This window comes from Nyctereutes procyonoides, unplaced genomic scaffold (genome assembly GCF_905146905.1).
Source record: "Nyctereutes procyonoides isolate TBG_1078 unplaced genomic scaffold, NYPRO_anot_genome, whole genome shotgun sequence".
Lineage (NCBI taxonomy): Eukaryota > Metazoa > Chordata > Mammalia > Carnivora > Canidae > Nyctereutes > Nyctereutes procyonoides.
Window position 1 is genome coordinate 8,771,613 of NW_026575140.1, and position 22,038 is coordinate 8,793,650.

The 22,038-nt window shown below is 38.4% G+C and overlaps 2 protein-coding genes across 2 annotated transcripts in view; one reads left to right on the forward strand and one right to left on the reverse strand.

Moving 5' to 3' along the window:
- The window catches only part of LOC129497327 (cytochrome b5 type B), a 36,562-nt gene extending 20,709 nt beyond the window's left edge, over positions 1-15,853 (forward strand). The window contains exons 4-5 of the mRNA XM_055306146.1: positions 7,770-7,798; positions 12,113-15,853. Coding sequence (XP_055162121.1) covers positions 7,770-7,798; positions 12,113-12,203 — 120 coding nt within the window. The 3' untranslated portion in view covers positions 12,204-15,853. The remainder of the gene's footprint in view (positions 1-7,769; positions 7,799-12,112) is intronic.
- LOC129497328 (60S ribosomal protein L37a-like) lies at positions 3,906-7,763 on the reverse strand. Its single transcript, XM_055306147.1, has one exon. The coding sequence runs from the start codon at positions 6,759-6,761 to the stop codon at positions 6,483-6,485; it is 279 nt and encodes a 92-aa protein (XP_055162122.1). The 5' UTR covers positions 6,762-7,763; the 3' UTR covers positions 3,906-6,482.
- Positions 15,854-22,038: the final 6,185 nt, after the last annotated feature.

Sequence of the window (22,038 nt, forward strand, 5' to 3'; positions counted from 1 at the left end):
GGTCTAGAATTAAAAACCTTTTTGTCTCAGTGAATCTCTTCCTCCCTGCAATAGTCCCCATGCTGAGAAACATCAGGCTTCTATTCCTACTTAACATTTTTTTGGTCTGCTTTGCATTGTGGAAACTCCCCTTAGAAACACTTGGTATTTCCTGTGCCATTTTGCCTGCCCGTCTGCTGTACTGTGAGTAACCTAGATCCATTTGTTGTCCCCGAGGTCTCTCCCTTGATGGTGGGTTCACCTGTAGGTTAACTGAGCTGCTGGCAGTTGAGATGAGGTACATATGCATGCTAACCTAATAAAAGTAGTCAGTACCATTTCATTCATTTCTTCAACAGATATTATCTAGGTAGCAATTCAGCTGCTTAAAATATCATTACAATGAATAGACTCAGTAACCTGACCATTATTCCATTAAAATTTTTTTTAAGAATTTATTTATTTATTTGAGATAGAGCAAGAGAGCGCGAGCGTGAATTGTGGGGGAGGGCAGAGGGAGAGGGAGAAGTGGATTCCCCCCTGAGCAGGGAGCCTGACACGGAGCTCCATTCCAGGACCCTGGAATCATGACCTGAGCTCAACCACTGAGCCACCCAGGTGCCCCCCATTTAAATTTTTGAATGGGTAATACATGATGGCAAAAAAATTGAAATAGTGCAAAAAAGTATACTTTTATGTATGTAATTTTATATAAGTAACATGCATATTATTTATATGATTATATAATATAAATATAATATATACTGATATAAAATATATAATATATAAAATAAATTATATATAAATCATATATAAAATGTATAAGTATATATAACTATATATATATTTTATTATACATATAAAATGACTTCCTTCCATCTCCAACTCTCAGTCTCCCAGTTCCCCCTCCCCGGAGGTAACCAGCTACCATTTTCTTGTTTATTCTTCTCAAGAGATTCTGTGCATTCATAAATATAAATAGGTGGACGGACATATCGATCCATTGATCAGTCCATTGATAGGCCAATCTACCATCCCTTCCTTAAAAAATCACAATACTGTTCTGTGCCTTGTTTATTTTTACTTAAAAATTTCATCATAATCGTTCTTTTTTTTCTACAAGAAACCCGATTAATTTTTTTCAAATCTTTATTTAAATTTGAATTACTTACCATACAGTGCAATTAGTGATTGTTTTTTTTTTTTGTTTGTTTGTTTTTTTTATGATAGTCACACAGAGGGGGGGGGCAGAGACACAGGCAGAGGGAGAAGCAGGCTCCATGCACCGGGAGCCCGACGTGGGACTCGATCCCGGGTCTCCAGGAACGCGCCCTGGGCCAAAGGCAGGCGCCAAACCGCTGCGCCACCCAGGGATCCCCAGTGATTGTTCTTTAACAGTATTCCATAGACAAGAATTTTGATGAGATGTCATTTGCTGTACGTAACAGGATTTGATATGTTTTTTATTTTTTATTTTATTTTTTATTTTTTTATTTTTTTTAAATATTTTATTTATTTATTCATAGACACAGAGAGAGAGAGGCAGAGACACAAGCAGAGAGAGAAGTAGGCTCCATGCAGGGAGCCCAATGTGGGACTCGATCCCTGGTCCCCAGGATCACACCCCAGGCTGCAGGCAGCGCCAAACCGCTGCAACACTGGGGCTGCCCTGATGTGTTTTTTTAAAAACAAATAAGAGGGATCCCCGGGTGGCGCAGCGGTTTGGCGCCTGCCTTTGGCCGGGGGCACGATCCTGGAGACCCGGGATCGAGTCCCACGTCGGGCTCCCGGTGCATGGAGCCTGCTTCTCCCTCTACCTGTGTCTCTGCCTCTCTCTTTCTGTGTGACTATCATAAAAAACAAAAACAAAAAACAAATAAGATTGTGGAGCACCTAGGTGGCTTATTTAATTGAGCATCTACCTTCAGTTTGGGGTCCAGTCGTGGTCCCAGGGTCCTGGGATGGAGCCCTGCATCTGGCTCTCTGTTCAGTGGGGAGTCTGCTTCTTTCTCTCTCTCTGCCTGCTGCCCCCCACCCCATTCTTTCTGTTACTTGCTCTCTCTCTCTCTCTCTCAAGTAAATACATAAAATCTTTAAAAATAAATAAAAACCAAATAAGATTGTCTCCGTAAAGGCTTAGCATGTTATTTAAACTTCATATTTTAACTTAAAAATTTTAATTTTTGAAAAAAAAAATTTTTTTAATTTTTGGGTATCCCTGGATGGCTCAGCAGTTTAGCGCCTGCCTTCGGCCCAGGGCATGGTCCTGGAGTCCTGGGATTAAGTCCCACATTGGGCTCCCTGCATGGAGCCTGCTCCTCTCTCTGCCTGTGTCTCTGCCTCTCTCTCTCTGTCATGAATGAATAAATAAAATCTTTAAAAATAAATAAATAATAAAAATTTTAACTTTTGAAATCTAGTAAATTCCATGTATGTTAGAAGCAATCTATAAGTTGCATTTAAAAGCAAATACAGGCATCCTGGGTGGCTCAGCCGTTTAGCACCGCCTTCAGTCCAGGACATGGTTCTGGAGACCCAGGGTCGAGTCTCCTGATGGGCTCCCTGCATGGAGCCTGTTTCTCCCTCTGTCTGTGTCTCTGCCTCTCTCTCTCTCTCTCTGTGTCTCTCATGAATAAATAAAATTTTTTAAAAAAAAATAAAAGCAGATACATTTTTTTCTTACTGATGCTACCGACTTTTGTTATACAACAATTTTCTGGTACACATATATAACATTCAGCTTACCTTCTGTTTTATGGGAGAGAAACTAAAAAGAATACATTGTTTATAATTATGTAATATAATTACTTAGTTGCATCATACCAAAAATTTCCTTCAAAGTATTGTTTAATATTCCTGTCATACATAAAACCTAGTTTATTTAAGTTTGGAATGGTTATGTAGATGCCCTTTAGATGAGTAGTAATTGCTCTTTAACCAAATAATTTTGCATGGTTGATTCATGGTTCCTGATTTTGTTTAACATTTCATTTTTGAAACATTAATATTTTGAAATAAAGCATAGAATGTAATGGCAAAATCCCTCTTGAAAAACAAAATGCCCATTGCTGAGGCATTTCAAGGATTAATGTTCTCTCATAATGCTTTATTTAGAAATAGTATGTAGTTTTGCAAAAGGTGTTAGAAGGATAAGGTAACATCTTTTTCAAATCAGCCCTCTAGTGTTAGAACAAGTTTTTCACTCCTTGGTCCCAATGGAAATTACTCTGAATATTGAATTTTTTTCTTCAGTGATGTCTTAAATATGATATCACAGTGGGTTCTCAAGAGAGTTAGTTGTACAGAAATTTGTCTTAAAGGGTGTTTTTCATCTTTGAATTTTGCCTTTATATGCAGGGAAATATTTTGCACTTGACTGGGCTGCCTCTAGGGATGATATGTACTTTACAAAACAGTAAGTGTTAATACTTAGGAGCTTCTTGAAAAGGCTGTCCTCAGGATGCATACATGGCCATGTCATAGTTGGGACTATAAAATGTTAAAATCATGTATTTCAAATATTTCAATCATGTATTTCAATTTTCAAGTCAAACTTCTTAGATTTTAAGAAATTAATGCTGAAAAAAAATTAATGCTGAAATTCATATTGTGACAGTTCATGCCATAAAGTCCATTGTGTTATGGGAGAAAAATCCTTTCTAATAGAGTTTGAAACCAAAAGTTCCAGAGTTGTTTTTTATAAGTTACTGGCCACATAGAAACCAAAGTGTTCTAAATAAAAAGCTGCAAAAACTGTTGGACCACCCAAATACTCATTAGCTTCACCAAAGTTGTCATGTGGCTAAAAATCCACTTTTTCCAACTCTAAATACTTGGAATCCTCTTGGAATAGCAAGCATCTAATTTAGGAATTAAAACATAAGCCGCCCCCGCCCCCCCACCCCCCTGCCAAATCTCCTTCTACACCTTACAATAGATTTCCCTTCTGTTTAAATCTGTTTAGGCTGAAGATTCACTTTAAAAATGCCCTATCTGTATAATTTAATGCATTATAATAATAATTCTGGTGCATTGTTTCCTATGTGAATGTCCTGATGACAGAGTACACTATTACTTAGTTTGTGTTTCTCATGTTTTTTAAAAAACGGTTTTCATAGTGAAACCATGCCCACTGACCCCCAAATCCCTTCCTATACATTTGCCAATTACTATATTTCTTTGTCATTCTCTTAACCATATCAAAGAGAGTCCACACAGTACAGTGCCTCTTGGAATAGTGTCTAGAAGAGCATATCTCTGTATACCAGGTGCAAGATAGAAAACTCTACATATGGGTAAGCATTCCTCCAGTCTTTCCAAACTTGGAAAATAGCGTTTCCTTCTCTTTAACCTTTAGAAGGCTGCTATTACAGATTTTGCTAAAATGCCCTTGGGTCAGAAAATTGTGTTTGAGTTAATTAAATATGGCTTTAGAACGAGAGTTTATCTGAGCCTTTCATTTGTATAAATGAGGGAATTGATTTAGCGTTGAACTTGAAGACAATAGACAGTTTCACTTAATGAGCAGCTTAATAAAAAGGCAACTCATATTATGAAATATTTCCTTTTATCCTACAGAGTCCATGTTTCGTGTATGTATGAATGTATATATGTATTTATTATTTGATGAAGGAATTAAGCCTTAATGAACTTTGAACCTAAGAAACCAATATATTCAAACAGTTCATTTTTGTTAATTTTGAGCTAAAATAGCAATTAGACTTAAAACAATTAGTTGTTTGGAAGTGTATTCCAGAAACATGCATGTTAATTACTTGGTAAGGCTTTTGGTAGAAGAACTCTGGATTTGATCTGCTCTCTTATAACTAAAATCATATAGTATTGCAATTACAGCTTTCCATGCCAAAAATTGAGCAGTTCCTGTTCTCCTGACCAAAAATCTTACATGTAAATTAAAATGTGGGCAAGGATATAACCAGCCAGATATGCCTGAACACACAAAGGGGTAGGTTAAAGTCAATCATAAACTGTAGGAATTTCACTTAAGCATCCATTAGATTGAGCACAGAGCTTTGGAGTGGAAATGGGAATTGGGGAGCTGAGCATAGAGAGAACAGCAGAATGAGGGTGAATGAAAGTTTTGTGTTAACAAAACCTTCTTTTTAGTTTTGTTAAATTAAAAATAACTTACTTGGCTTATTTCCAAACTTGGCTGAGGTACTTGGCTTCTAAGAGCAGTGCCTTAAACAACTCTTTCATTATGGTTGATTAAAAATGGAGTTGCTGTAGTTTGGCATTTACTTGGCTGTCAGTGTCCTAAAGAGAGGGTCCACTTTTTTCTCTTCTCTTTCCTTCAGCGGTAGGGAAGTTGGCCTTTTTGCCTCTAGGGCTGAAATGATCTTAAAACAGGAATTGAGGTACTTAGTTTAAAAAAAAAAAAACTATATTTAAAATTTTTTTTATTGCTTATTAGAAACTCTTACAGTTGGAGCATATTTTGATCTCTCTGGTCTTTCTCTCTTTCTTTTCTCAGTTGCTTCCTGCATTGTTCACTTCAGTTGTTTCCTGAGGTTCACTCCAGTTAGCACACATCCCAGGTTTTAAGTTGTAAAAGAGGCTAGAGTTTTGAAATCCAGAGAATCTAATTATATGAACTTTGGCTTTTACTATGATTACAGATTAAACATAATACATATATTAGTCCATAATGCTTTCATGTAAGCCTTTCAAATTATCTGTTTTTAAAATACTGACTGTACATTTTTTTGTTCTAAAATCATTGGTATATATGTGGATAAGGCATAAAAGACCATGGATATTTTCTTGATGAAATTCAGTTATTTCATGGCTACTGTAGTGGGATCTTTTAAAAGACAATGTTAGAAATTAATCTGATACCCATACTACCATAACTACGAAAACCATCACCTTTCAAATTTATAAAGCATTTGCTGTATTTCTCAAAGATTGACTTGTGACACATTTTAATTAACCTGACTCATGATATTCTAGTAGAAATGTCCTGGGTAGCAGTAATCATCAAGGTCGCGAAGAAGTATAGTAGTATTTTAATGTGGTTTATCTGAAACTTTTTATTAAAAGTTTTATTTGCCTGTGGGCTAATGTCTTTCGAGTTTAGGGCATGTATTCATTTGCATGGCAGTGTTTCGGATATATGAAATTAAAACTCATTTCACAATCTCTATCTAGACCAGTATGTAGGGTTTTTGGAAATTCTTGGAGATTACTGAAAATTGTGGTTTAACAGAGTTGTTATTTGTGTTCACACCTTCACATACTTCTCCATAATGACAAAGAGGATAATTTTGGGCAGCAGTAACCTATGCTAATGGGTTTGTCCTCTGGCAGTAAGTTAGCAGGCCTTTTGTGTATCTAGCTTAATTAATGGACTCAAGAACTTCATTTAATATTTACTTAAATTGGATTTGAAAAAAAATTTTTTTAACAACAAGCCCAAGTAATTTTATTATATAAATTAACCCATTTATTATAGGCTAGGAATGTTTCAAATGGCAGAGCCTCTACTGGTCTTTCAACTCCTTCAGTCTTCTGATGGCAGACTTTACTGTGACAGCAGAAGTGGTGTTGTAGGTCCAGGCACCACCGGCCATGGTCTTCATGCAGGAGCCACAGTGCCAGATGCCCACTGCTCGCCTTTTCATCTTGGTCTTGCCACAGAAGGAGCAGGTGTACTTGGCGTGCTGGCTAATCTCAATCTTCTTCACCATCTTCCTGAGAGAGGCCCCATATAGGGTCCCGTATTTACCCACAATTCCTACCTTCTTGGTGCATTTGGCCATGTCGCCCCCAGCCAGGTCCAAGCCCAGAGAGCTGGATTTGAAAATTTTAATAACAGCTTTATCAGATAAAATTCACAAACCATCCAATTTACCTATTTAAGATATGCCAGTCAGGGGGGTTTAGTATATTCATAGAAATGTGCCACCATAATCACAATTTTGGAACATTTTCATCGCTCCAGAAAGAAACCCCATACCATTAGCAGCCATGCCCTTTCCCTCCACATATTCTTCTCCTGTTGCCCTGACAGCCCTAGGAAACCACAGATCCTCTAGATTTGCCGGTGCTGAACCTTTCTTACAAATGGATTTCTATCGTATTTGTATAACATGATGTGTTTTATACCTAAGTCCTTTCACTTAGCATAAATGTCTTCAAGGTTCATCCATGTTGAAGCATGGATCAGTAGTTCATTACTTTTTATTGCCAAAATTTTGTTTTTAAGGTTATTTTGGTATTTTTCCCCCTTAATTTCATTCTTCCTGTTTCATTGTTAAATAAGCCCTAGGGTTTCTAATCATAATTATGATTTCAGAGAGTAAACCAGTTCATTTTTATAAGCCACAAAGCAATTATCTGCATGCTCTAGAGCATTTCACAGTTGATCTGTTTGTCACAAGTTTTTATTTTTTTTAAGTATATTTTTTCAGAAAATACAGTCTTTGCTACTGCCAGTGGCAAGCCCAGCTGAACCAGGCATACTATTGTGACTCCAGTTAGTTCATTTCAATATAGTTTATATCAACAGCATTTTTTTTTTCATCTAAGAAAGTTTAGGCCATTTTTCTATGCTTTCCTTACCTGTTCTTCAGGAGGGAGTTACTAGTATGTTATCAGAAATAGAATCCTTGGTCCTCCCAGTACATTAGATTCATAAATGTCAAATTGCATGAACAATGAAGTTATGTTATTAGTTGCAGAGTTTATGTAGACATTTAGGAAGATTTATGTATTCTATTAATCTTCTTTGTTTTTGTTGGTAACTTTTGAATATGTGTCTTCTTTAGGACCCTTCGAAAGATGCCACGTGCAAAAGGTTAGTATACCCTTAATGGACTTCCTTATGCTCAACATAATGTCTGGCTAGAGACTCTTCTGTAAATATACATGTATAACATAACTTAAGAGTACAGTTTGAGGGGTGCCTGGGTGGCTCAGTGGTCGAGCATCTGCCTTCATCTTAGGGCGTGTGATCCTGGGGTCCTGGGATCGAGTCCCACATTGAGCTCATCACAAGGAGCCTGCTTCTCTCTCTGCCTATGTCTCTGCCTCTCTCTCTGTCTCTCACGAATAAATAAATAAAATATATTTTTAAAAAAGTACAGTTTGACTTGGGAATAAGAAGTACAGCATGGGGAATACAGTCAAGGGTATTTTGAGTGTTGTATGGTGACATATGGTAACTACACTTGCGGTGAGCAAAGCATAAGTATAAACTTACTAAATTACTGTGTTGTACACCTAAAATGAATGCAATATTGTGTTACTGTGTTTCAAGAATATGTTAGTTATATCTCAATTTTTAAAAAGTACAGTTTAACAATTAATTTTAGAGGGGCCGAATTTATTGCAAATTCAGTAGTTCCTTACTATTAGCAAAATTAAGTTTTGGCAGTTGCAGTCATTTTGAGTAATCTCAAAAGTTCATGCCTTACATAATTTTTAAGTCATGTTGTAACATAAATTGGAGTCATGTTGGGTGAATGGCCAATGCATGGACAAGTAACTACTGTGAAGTCAAGCTCTGTAGCTCAGCCCAGCTCTGCATCTTTCACTTAAAACTTAATCTCATTTAATCCTCAGAACCATCTAAGGGGGGGAGGTGCTATTATTGCATTTTATAGAAAGGAAAAAATATGTATTGCGTGTGTATTTAGGGATTTTTTTTTCAAAGGTTTACTTACAAATAGCCCTTGCCGTGGTTTTTGTAATACAGTAGTATGAACTCTGAAAGGTATACATTTGCCATCCCTTAAAGGTACTTGAGATAACTCTGGAATCCGTGGCTTGTAAAAAATCTTTATAGAGATTTTATAGAACTCTTTTATCTTTCTGAGATCCTACTTGAAGTGTTTCAGAGAGAGAGAGAAAACGTGATGTTTTTTCCCCCCACAAAAGTATTCCCTCTTTTTTATTTGAGGTGTAGGACAGAGAATTTAAAATATTTAAACTTAGAGAAAACTATTAATAAGTTGACTTTCCTTAATATTAAGGTCCTGTGCTCAGCCAAATACTCCATAAAGAATTTGAAAACATAAGCCATAAACTTGCAATGGGCTTAGGCTACACATAACACTCATTAAGAATTATGCAGGGGTGCCTGGGTGTCTCAGTCAGTTAAGCATCTGACTTGGTTTTAGCTTAGGCCATGATCTCATGTGTCATGAGATCGAACCTTGCATCAGGCTCCACATTCAACAGGGAGTCTGCTTGAGATTCTCTCCCTCTGCCCATCCCCCTACTCATGTACTTGTGCTCGCTCGCTCTCTCTGAAATAAATAAATGCATCTTCAAAAAAAGAATTATTATGCAGAATACATAAGAATTCCTACAAATCAGTTAAAAATAATTTTGTAGAATATGGGAAAAAGACTTAAGCACTTCGCAGAAGAGGAAACCCAAATATAGGCACATGAAACAAAGGTTTGATTTCATTTGTTATCAGAGAGGTGCAAATTAAAATCATAAGGTAGGGTCTCCAGGTGGCTCAGTTGATTAAGTGTCCACCTCTTGGTTTCTGCTCAGGTTATGGCCTCAGAGTCGTGAGATTGAGCCCCATATCAGCTCCACGCTCAGTACAGACTCTGCTTGAGATTCTTTCCTTCTCCTTCTGTTCCTGCTTGAGTTCACACACACTCTCTCTTTCAAATAAATAAATAAAATCTTTAAAAATAATAAAATAAAATCATAAAGTATATTTCACAGCTACAAGATTAGCAAAAATTAAAAATTCTACAAATAAGAGGAGTTTTTGAGGAAGTGAACCACCAAGGTTCTTAGGCCCTCTTAGGGTACCATAAGTGGGTACAATCACTTTGGAAAAGAATTTGATGTTATCTAGTAAATTTGACAATATGAATAATTTTTTATCCAGAAATTCCATTTCTAGGGATATACTTGAGAGAAATGAGTGCTCAGGTATACCAGAAAACACATACTAGAATGTTCATAACAGCATTATTTAAGATAGTGAAATCTTGTAAACAACCCAAATAACCATTCCTTAATAAAATGAGTGAATCCAATCAATAAATTAATAAATTAATAAACTAATAAAAAATTTAAAATGAATCCATTCTGGTATATCATAAAATTCTGGTATATTCATAAAGTGGAATACTACAAAGCAGTAAAGACAAATGAGTCACAACTGCATGCAGTAACATGAGCAGATCTCCAAGAGACATTCTGTCTCGTGGCCAGGAAGTTTCTGTTGAACCTAAAATTCTTTTGGTGCAGCGTAAATCCATTTCCTCTGCTTCTGTCCCAGTGACAAGTATTACAGAGGATTGTATGAGGACTGGTGGTCGACCATTCTCAGTCTTTTGTACTGAAGAATTTCTTTTTGGAGTTTTCTTAAGGACCTTACCTTCAAGCTCTTTTGTCTCTTGTGGTTGTTCTCCAAGATAATCTGAATTGATTACCTTTATGGGGACGTTACTTCACAGTTCCCATGTGCAGTATTGCTGTTGTACATGCCAATTTCCTTGCTTTCTTTTTCTTTACACAAAGCTACTTGGCTGACATTCTAAACTTCTCTGGAACAGCTTTCTGCCATACTTAAATGTACAAAGTGCTAGGCATGTTTAGGCAAGGAGAATCACTTTTGTTATTGAACCTTAGCTGGTTTTATTGGCTTCACAACCTTTTAATACTAAGGCTGGACATGTCTTAGTAGAAGGGCATGCAGGTCATTTGGATCATGGAGAAATTACACTTTAAGACCACCAGTCCTGGGATCCCTGGGTGGCGCAGCGGTTTAGCCCCTGCCTTTGGCTCAGGGCACGATCCTGGAGACCCGGGATCGAATCCCATGTCGGGCTCCCGGTGCTTGGAGCCTGCTTCTCCCTCTGCTTCTCCCTCTGCCTGTGTCTCTGCCTCTCTCTCTCTCTCTGTGTGTGACTATCATAAATAAATAAAAATAAAAATAAATAAAAATAAAAGACCACCAGTGCTAAGGAGCTTTATTAGGGAAGAATTATTGTTGGTTTTTTAAAGATTTTATTTATTTATTTAAGAGAAAGAGAGAGTGAGTGTGCACACAGTGAGAGGGAGATGCAGGCTTCCCACTGAACAGGGAGCCCAGTGCGGGGCTCGATCCCAGGACCCCGGGATCATGACCAGAGCCAAAGGCAGACGCTTTACCGACTAAATCACCCAGGCGCCCCAGGGAAGAATTGTTTTAAGAAGAGTGACAACTTATTCCAAAATTTCCAAGGAAAGTCTCTTACAGGAAGGACTTCTCAAGCCAACTGCCATTTATTTAACTTTATTTAACTTTTTTTTTTTTTTAAGATTTATTTATTTGTTTTCGAGCAGGAGGAAGAGAGAGAGAGATAATCTCAAGCAGGCTCAATTAGGGCTCGATCCCACGACCCCTAGATCATGACCTGGGCCAATACTAAGTCAGTTGCTTAACCGACAGAGTTACTCAGGCACCCCAATTTTTCTTAAGCCACCTGCCATTTATTTCACTTTTCAATGTGTTCAGTGTCGATATATATCCTTGTTAGTGTCCAAACTTAACTAGAGATCAAGAGGATGGATCTGGGATCAGACTGGTTGACTCCCTCTGCTTTGTGATTTTGTGTGTGATGCTTGTATTCTCTACGTATATGAGAGTAATAGTAGCAACTATTTCATAGGGTTGTTGTGAGGATTAAATTTAGAAAATCTACATGAGACAGATGTAACATTGCCAATAGTTGTATTTGATGATATTGTTTCTAAATTTATAATTATATCTATAAAACGGTGGCTTTTTTCTTGCTTCAGAATGTCAGTTGTAGAATATATAAAAACAAAGCACAAAGAGGAAAAATTGAAGCCATCCACAATCTTGTAACCCAAAAATAACCACTACTTGTCTTTGTAAAAACATATAAAGAGGTGTGTACATATGTGTATATTTTTAGTGTCATACTATATATTGTTTTTTATTTTAAAAATTAGTATCGTGCCAATCCAAATTTTTATTTTTTTCCTGCTACTTGGGTGATAAAAGCAGTTAAACTTCCCAAAGTAAATCAAAACTCTTTGCTTATAAGAAATATTAAAATGTACATGTTGAAAGGTAGCAAATGTTTGGTATCAGGTGTTCATGGCTTCTTTGCTTTCCCCCCACTTCTAGTTGCTGGTCGTATTGGATTTTGCCCATCATAGGCGCCATTGTCTTAGGTTTCCTGTACCGTTACTACACGTCGGAAAGCAAATCATCCTGAGGAGACTGTGTGGAAGTTGGAAAGCATATCCATTGGGAGTGTGAGCTAGAGACTTGTTTGGAGGCCGAGCGATGCCCTCTTCTTGAATCCTGCCGAGTATGTGCTTCCCCTTTGGAGCCCAAATGGTTGGCCGGACATCCACCCCAGACCTGGGGCCAGAGCCCTTCACTTCCCAGAGCCTTATTCCCAAAGCACCTGCTCATTGTTCTGTGTCCCTGCCAGTGGCCCCTCTCTCTGCTGGCTTCCACCAGCCCCTTTGCGTTTCCCAACTTTGTTTTATAATTACAATCCCAGATGTCCTAGTGACATTGCCCTTTGGTAAAAATGCCTGCTTTTCAATTCTTTGAATGCACATTCGACATTCTTAACAGGGCAACACACTCTGGTTTTGAAGCTTTCCTTTTTTCATTTTCCTTTGAAGTAAATATATATATGTATATATACATTTAGTTCTGACTTAATTCTATTATTTATCATAAGGGTCTTAATTAATGAAGTAAAATTGCACACCTATGACTTAAAACACAACTGCCAAATGATCTTGTTCCTTGTTTATGTTTGTTAGAACTAGGAAGGGCCATGAACTTCTGTCCTCCCTGCTAATAAGTTCATGGAGCAGATAGCCCTTGTCATCGCCCAAGTCCGCCAAGTGGTGCTGGACAGAACCATGCTTCCCTTGTATTTCTTGGGAGTAGAGAGAGAGAGAGAAGGAGGGGGAGAGAGATGAATTGGGGTGATAGGGTGAACTCCTAGTCCTCTTTCTTTTGCAAAATATTGAAGACACTACTTTAGGACGGGAGTTTAGGAAGAGCACCAAAGACTTCATTCTTTTTCTTTTTTTTTTCTCTCTTTCCTTTCCTGAAGATGTCATGCTCTGCTTTGGTGTGGCACCACTTTCTAGCCATCTTCTTTCTATTCCCTCCAATTGTCTTTCATTGGTGAGGGACAAATTTATAATTCTATCTGTAGAACTTTACCAGGGGTTTTTCCTGCTTTTTTATTTATTGCTTAGTGAATTTTTTCTTGCTTATAAAAGCAAGAGAGCCCAGCTTGATCAAAGACACAGTATTTGATCTTCTGTTAGCCCCAGTAAAATAACTTCCATAGTCAAGTGGCATTCAAAAGGGGGAGAGCATGACAACAGAATGTTTTCTATTTCATCCGTATTTTACCTCCATGGTTCTAATTTGTGGTTTTGCTGTTTTTCCATTGGTGGGGGTGGGAACCCAAAACCAACTAGTAGTTTTGTTCCTTGGATAAATGTTTAATTGAAGAGTAGGTCATTATTTAGAATTATGTTAGTGTTTCTTCTTAGTTCAGGAATTTCTCTGGCTTGACTTCACCTCTTTTTCTCTGTGGAAGCACCTGAGGAGACAGCATATGGGCTGTTTTTTGCCAACACAACTGTGGTGATTTTTCTCCCCATCTTTTAAGGAATCCCAGTTTGCTTCTGAGCCATTGTTCTATGCAGCAAGGAGCAGTTTGGTTCTAGAAGGTCCATGGGCACTGCTCAGTATCTCCTCTCTGCAGCAGCCCTCCCCCCGCCAGCTTGCCATGGCGTTGACAAGACAGGAAAGTGCCCTGCAAAGCAGCATCCGCCCATGGAAACTGTTTTTAAAAAGGTTCAGCACAGGTCCTGGAGTAGAGTGAATTCAGAATTCATCAAAATAATATTAACCTTATATTTGAACACTCGGACATGATATTATGGAGAAATTGTAGGGGATTTTTTGGCAGACTTTTATAGATCAGGGATATGGGAATAGTCAAACTTTTATCTTTAGAAAATATTTTGTATCAGATGCCACTTTTAGACAATTTATTGAAAAAAAACTTTGGTTATTATGTAAGAAAAGTGGTGTAACTATGATGCTCCTCCCACTTGAAGACATAAGGAAGGGTTGCTTTGAATAAGAATTGGGATATAATTGCTATAATAATTAAGCTGCATGATTACATGGGCCACATTGGGGTAGAAATGAAGAACAAAGGAGTATTGAGGACCTGGAAGGGGAACATTCAGGCTGAAACTAAGCCAGCAGATAACTTGGATCAATTAAAAGTATGTTGCAGTCTCCAAAATTAAATGAAAAACATCTGGCTTATAAGAAATGTTAAAGAGTGATAGTCTTAAGTAAAATTGGTGGTTTTTTTAAAAAAATATTTTTAAGGTGAACACCAACACAAAAGGTATGTTTTTCTATTTAAAATTGCATGTCTTTTCCTGTTTATATCTGGACTTGTTTTTACTTAGAGCCAGAGGAAAAGATTTTCAGACTTTGTCTCTACCATCCATGAAATCCGTCCAATACCCAGGGCTTCTTTTGATCTACTACTGATGTCACTTTGTATTATAAAAACCACTTTGGGGTCCATTTACTGCTATTCTGCAGCCTGCACGAACAGCCAGGCAAAAGGTAGAGCTGGTGTGTGAATTTGCAGAGATTTTTGTAAACAGTAAAGTAATAGAGTATGTTAGCCAAGTCCATCAAAAAGGACTTATTTTAAGAGGTAGACTCAAATTCTCATAACAGTCTCAACTTTGGTAGGTCATGAAAACCCCTTTGGAGAGCAAGTGGAGCCAGTCCCCATTGGCCCCTGAGAGTTGGTCTCTGGGGTGGTGGGTTGTTTGTTCCCAAGGAGAACTAGCTGCTGCCGTACACCACACTGTACACATGATGGCTGGAGATCACAAAGGAGAGGAGGGAAAACGTGTGCCGCCCAAATGGGGATATTAGTACCAGCTCTCCAAAATTTCCTAGCGCTGCCCCTTAGTCACTGGTTTTAGTTTCTAAATACCTCCACATTTGTAAAGACAAGAAAGTGGTAGGGACAAAGTTGATACTGTGTTTAATTCTTATGTAACCTCTTAAACAGAAACAAAAATCCATTGGAACCTATAATTTGAGCCTGTAAAGTTCTTTTAGCAGTTGCCATAAACGCATGTGTTGTTAGACAAGAGCATTGTTGAGTTTATACTCATTTAGTTCCGATGTGAAGCAATGAGAAAGGCTTTATACTTATAGGCCAGGTATATCATTACTTATGGTATCTCATGCTTCAAGTCTCAAGCGATACCTATCTGATTAAATTCCATTTAGGAGATTGAAATGCAGAAATATTAACGTTCATTACTTCCTTCCCTGGGAGAAATAGATTCAGACGTGTCTTGTCTCAACAAGAGACTGACTTTTTCTTTTTTTAAACCATCTCATTCTGTTGCCAGATATCACAAGAGTAATGGGGAGTTTAGTTCACATTTGGCTGTTGTTCTCTGAAAGGGCCTGGTTTGGAATTTGTGGGGGTGATTTCAGAGGGAGGTTCCAGAAAGCAGAGAGGTATTTGTCAAGTTACCTACCCAATATCTAGCATCTTACTCATAAGGTTTAGGAGCTGCTCTTCTGTACCTATAGTCTACATGTGCTCGTTGGACAAAATATTATGACTATTTAACCTCCTTTCTTTTTTACTTCACCCTCAACTGTGAACGAGTAATATTAACATTCCTTTTTGTGTATTCAATAATGGAGTTTGTTTACCTATTTTATTTCAGCATATTTGGAACAAAGATCTTTGTCTCTTTCTGCTGGAATGTGCACACAGTGAATGTTTGTTAGAACTACACACAATAAAGATACTGTTTTCCTTTTCTTGCCCTGACTACAGTTATTATTATTTTTTTTTTTAAAGCAGAAGTGTTGGCTCTGTAATCCTAGGGTGTTCTGGAAGAAAAGAAATTGAGAAGCATGAAAGTCACCTGTATCGGTGCTAATGTTGTATTTGGTGTAAGTTTATGGAGAGTTTTGTGGTTCTTTAGTACTCCTTCTGCTGCTCTTTCTTTGAAGTTAGTTGCTCAGTTGAGAATCACAGGAGGCAAAAATCAAGACTTTGATTGTATTAATGGACATGAAGTGGCAACCAAGTAGACCAATTGGGAGTTCTGTTTTTACTGAAACCATCTGGTAAGGAGAAGCTAGTACAAGGTAATAATATTTTGTTATCTGCCATGCCAGTCTTCAAATGCTTGTTTTTCTTGGACATAGCTAAACTGTTGGGGGAAAATTAAACACTGAGATTGAAGTTCTAGTGACTGCGTTAATTAAACAAGGGAAATAAACAATTTTTGTAATTACCTTTAAAACCTACTGATAGCCTTCTAACATTACTAAAGAGATATCTTTCATTAGGGCTTGGTTATTTCACTGTCACATGAATTACAGGAAAGGATAGTCCCATTCTTACTACTAATGTTTGAATCTAATGTTTAATCTCCAGTCCTAATAATTCATATGACTACACTCTTCATGATACTGAGTATTTGGCAGGTGCTTGAGAAATCCTGGTTTTTTTCCTGAAAGCCTAGGGTAGAAGATTGTGATTCCAGTTATGTAAATTTAAGGTAAGAAATACCCACACAGTCTACTAAACTGTTGGTAATTGCAGATATTTTTGGTAACCTAACATTAATTTATTTAAAAGATACCGGTACCAGTCCTTGTATTGAAAGGACAAGTCAACTTAATCACATATATTCAGCATTTAAAAAAATTAATTTTTAAAGACTTTTTTTAAAATTTTTATTTCTTTATTATAGTCACAGAGAGAGAGAGAGAGAGAGAGGCAGAGACATAGGCAGAGAGAGAAGCAGGCTCCATGCACCGGGAGCCCGATGTGGGACTTGATCCTGGGTCTCCAGGATCGCGCCCTGGGCCAAAGGCAGGCGCTAAACTGCTGCGCCACCCAGGGATCCCATTTTTAAAGACTTTAAAAAGTAATCTCTACACCCAATGTGGGGCTTGAATTCACAACCCCAAGACCAACAGTTGCATGTTCCACCAACTGAGCCAGCCGGGTGCTCCTAAAAAACTTAATTCTTTTATAATGCATCCAGAAAAGACTAGACTTGCTTTCAGATGAAACATGAGGATACAGCTATAATACTATTTATTATTTATGTGCCACCTGCTATGTGCCATGCAGTACCTTTGATAACATATCTGATCCTTACCTTTATAAGTATCCTTACACAGTAGATGGAGGTATCTAAATTTTACCAACAACTTGCCTGAGGCCACATAGCTAAGATGAGATAGAGTTTAGATCCAAATCTAGCCCTAGACTCTCTATTTCCTCTACTGATGGTTCTCATATAAAAACCAAGCTTCGGGGATCCCTGGGTGGCTCAGGTGTTTAGCACCTGCCTTTGGCCCAGGGCGTGATCCTGGAGTCCCAGGATTGAGTCCTGCGTTGGCCTCCCTGCGTGGAGCCTGCTTCTCCCTCTGCCTGTGTCTCTGCCTCTCTCTCTCTCTCTCTCTCTCTCTCTCTGTGTCTCATGAATAAATTAAATCTTTAAAAAAATTAAAAATAAAAAAATATCAAAACCAAGAGTCAGATGCCCAACCAACTGAGCCATCCAGGTGCCTCTAAATTCATATTTATTTATTTATATTTATTTTTTTAAGGTTTATTTATTTATTCATGAGAGACACACAGAGAGAGGCAGAGACATAGGAAGAGGGAGGAAAAGCAGGCTCCATGCAGAGAACCCAATATGGGACTCGATCCTGGGACTCCGAGATCACACCCTGAGCCAAAGGCAGATGCTCAACTGCTGAGCCACCCAGGCATCCCTAAATTTATATTTTTTAAATGAGAATTGGTAATTGGTTGGCTGGAACTTAGTCTCTTTGGAACCTATCTCTACAAATCATGTGGACATCTGAGCAGTGGAAATCCTGTACTTTATGCCAGTACCTTATGGTTTGGACATTGTCATTTCCAGGTTTTGAGATTGTTACACCATGAAAGGATGATTCAAGTTTATGTATGATTAAAAGAAGCACAACATAAAGTAAATAACAAATGCTGTTTGTAATGGGTGTGATATGGCATTTTTTTATTGGTGCCAGTCTCAAAGCCATTTCCTCTTGTTTGCTCCTGGTCCTCATCTCTGTCACTGAAACACTGATATTCACTTTAAAACCACATGGCCTGGGAAAGAGAAACACAAAGAAACCCAGGTGCTTGAATTTCACTTTTCCTTAGTGAAGATTACCTTTGTTTTTGTTGTTGTTGTTGTTTTGGTGTTTTGTTTTGTTTTGTTTTGTTTTACCTAGCTTCCTCATCTGAGTTTTTCAGAAAGGGGAAGTTGTGTTACCTTACAGAGCAACAGGATGGTGTCCACAGTAAAAATGAAGCTTCTCACAAATCTGCCCCCAGACACAACTACTCAAGAAAGAACAAATAAAGAAATGGGAAGCTACACCCTGAACAGCACAGGAGCATAAGCTTTCCAAACTCCCAATCTGACCCCCCTTTTCCCCCTGAATCCTTTAAAGAATCTCTTGAGTTTTTCCTTAAGTCTTATCCTAACCCCTGCCCTGCCCTTCATTGAACCACTTTGCCTTGTGTTTTATAAGCTAACACCTCAGCTATGCTTCTTTTCACTTTAAAGTATCGTGGTATAAAAATGTACCCTTTAGTCTGTCCTAGAAAATGTTTGGAAGAAATAGAGCCAATTTGTTTATGATCTGGACCATCCATGTAAACTAGTGGAGTTCTGTTTGAACATCTTTGTTGGCTTTCATTTAAGGCTACATTCTACCTCTGGACCTTTCACATATGAGTCAGTAAATTTGTTTTTTTGTCTTAAGCTCGTTCAAATTTGGTTTCTGAGACCCATATACTGACCACTATGGCCTCTGCGATCCATCTAACCGTAAATGCCTGCCTTGGTAATGTCTGTAAGGATTCGGCCTCTCCCAAGTATACCCTAGTTATCATAGGCCAGAAACTCACCTTTTGTTCTGTGCTAAATATCTTTGGAAAGAAGAAATATTATTCATTTTAAAAAGATACACAGATTCCCCCCCCCCAAAGATTCCATTTATTTATTAGAGCACCAGCAGGGGGAGGAGCAGAGAGAGAAGGAGAAGCAGACTCCCTGCTGAGTGGAGCCCCACTCAATCCCAGGACCCCAAGATCACGACTGGAGCCAAAATCAGATGCCTCATCAACAGCCACCTACATGCCTCTCTTTTTATTCCTTTTTTTAAGGTAGGCTCCATGCCCACTATGGAGCCCAATGTCAGACTTGAACTCACAACCCTAAGGTCAAGACCTGAGCTCAGTTCAAGAGTCAGATGCTTTATGGACTGAGCCACCAAGGCACCTCAATTATTTTTTTTTTCATAGAATAAGGTAAACCTATATAAGCTAATATAGGTGGAAGGGAACCTATTTGTTATGAGTCAGTTATGAATATCTGATGGAACTCAAGTGTAGGAAGCATAGTTGGACTTCAGGAGGAACTAGGACTAGAAATCAGAAGATCAGTAGCAACCAAGGTGGCTATAATAATTTCCAGTCCAAATGTCTAGTGGAAATTAATTCCTATAAATGAGAACATAGTTGGCCAGGTAATATCACAGTGTCTGCTTCTGGCCCCATCAAGGGCCTGGGGACCCAGGTTTGAATGGGAGGGAGATCATATGGGAAGCAGTTACCCAAGGCAGATGCTACAATCACACACTGTGTGTGTACATGTGTATTCAAGTGTCTTCAGGAATGGACTGTGAGCTCTGAAGGAAAGGTCTTCTGTCTTCTGCATTTCTCAGGGTGCCTCACGTTAAGCTGGGCGATAAGGAAGGCTAAGCTAAGTAGATTCATTATGATTTATCACGCTGTGTCTGAATGAACAACCATAGCCAGATTTGCTGAAGAACTATCTAGGACTCCCAAGTAGAATTTTGAGATGAATCCTAATGTTGCCCACATCACTAATAACCAAAAACCCCATTCACCTATGCATGCCCACAAACCATCCTGTTTTCTCTGTAAATAGATTGAGCTGCCAATATTTATTGGTTTTGTATAAATATTTTAAGTTTTATTTTTTAGAACAGTTTTAAGTTTACAGGAAAACTATGCACATAATACAGAGTTCTCATAAAGTGGACACCTGTTGTCCCCTATGAACAACTTATGATACATTTTTACAATTAAAGTCCATACTTTATTTGTATTTCCTCACCTTTTAAATAGTGCCTTTTTAAAAAAAAAAATCTTCAGAATACCACATCACATTTAGTCATCATGTTTTCTTTGGCTCCTCTTGACTGTGACAATTTCACAGACTCTAGTTTTTTGATGACCTTGATAATTTTGAGTACTGATTAGGTACATTGTAGGATGCCATCTGTTGGAACTCGATATTTTTTTTTCAGTGTTTTTAAGATTTTATTTTTTTGAGAGAATGAGCATGAGCCAGGAGGAGAGGGAGAAGCAAACTCTCCACTAAACAGGGAGCCTGATGTGGGGCTCAATCCCAGGATCTGAACTAAAGGCAGATGTTCAACTGATTGAGCCACCCAGGTGCCTTGGAACTTGTTATTTTTCTTATTATAGACAAAGGCTGTAGGGTTGTGGGCAGGGGATGGGGGCGGTGGAAGGAAGGCTACAGAGGTAAAATGCCATTTTTATCACAAGGGGGGTATACTATGACTTACGACCGTTGATAGTGACCTCAATCAATGGACTGAGGTAGTGTTTATTAGGTTTCTTTATTATAAAGTTATTCTTTTTTTTTAAAGATTTTTTTTTATTATTTTTATTTATTCATGAGAGATACAGAGAGAGAGAGAGAGAGGCAGAGACACAGGCAGAGGGAGAAACAGGCTCCCTGTGGGGAACCCAATGTAGGACTCGATCCTGGGACTCCAGGATCAAGCCCTAGGCCAAAGGCAGGCGCTAAACCGCTGAGCCACCCAGGCGTCTCTAAATTTCTCTTTTAAGACAGGGCACAAGCAGTGGAGGGGCAGAGGGAGAGAATCTTAACCAAACCCCCTGCTGAACACAGAGACCAACACAGGGCTCAATCTCACAACCCTGAGATCCTGATCTCAGCCAAAATCGAGAATCTGATGATCAACTGACTGTGCCACCCAGATGCCCTTAGATTGTTTTGTAAAAATTTTATTTATTTATTTACTTATTTCATTTTTTAAAAGTTTATTTAAGTAATGTCTACACCCAGCGGGGGCTCAGACTCACAACCCCGAGATCAGGAGTTGCATGCTATACTGACTGAGCCAGCCAGGTTCCCCTTTAAATTATTTTTTGATCACCCTAAAAAAATAGGGTTCTGATTGAACATGGTAGTTTGAATAAACTTGTTTATCTCTGCTCCCTTCCAAAAGCCACACGAATAATGAGAGTAAGGAATAAAGAATGATATAAATCCACGAAGACAAAGTGAATGAGAGAGTACACTTCAGCTGATGAAAGATCTCAAGCCATTTTTGGAAGGTGGAAGACCAACAAACTTAGAAGAGTATAGAAAACAATCTAAATGCCTACAGGAGGAAAAGCCAATAGGAATGAAGTCACACCACAGATCCCTAAAAAACTCATAAATGGGGAGCACTGTTTACCTGTGAGGGTAGAAGTTGTATAGCAGCCTTGAAAGCTGAGTTTAACTACTGCACCCCCCCACCCCCGCCTCTGCCACACACACATAGACCTCCTCTGTCAAACCTAGCCTGCACAGTGAGGCAGCTGTTTCTCTATCTGACGAAAGTTAGAGGTTTAATCCTGGGCAAAGTTGAATCTGAGAGAACCCTGACGTAATATTACAAGACAAAGCTGAGGGCGGTAGCAAGTTTGGAGCGGAAAGTGGGGATTAAGTGGAAGCTCATACAAATTGCTAAGACCTCCTCCACCCACACCCCTTGGCTCCTAGAATACAGTTAAGATTCCTCTCTGGAGAAACTCACCAATTCAAGAGAAGATCTACAGACGGTGATGTTTGGTGGCTTCCACATGTTCACCCTGCAGT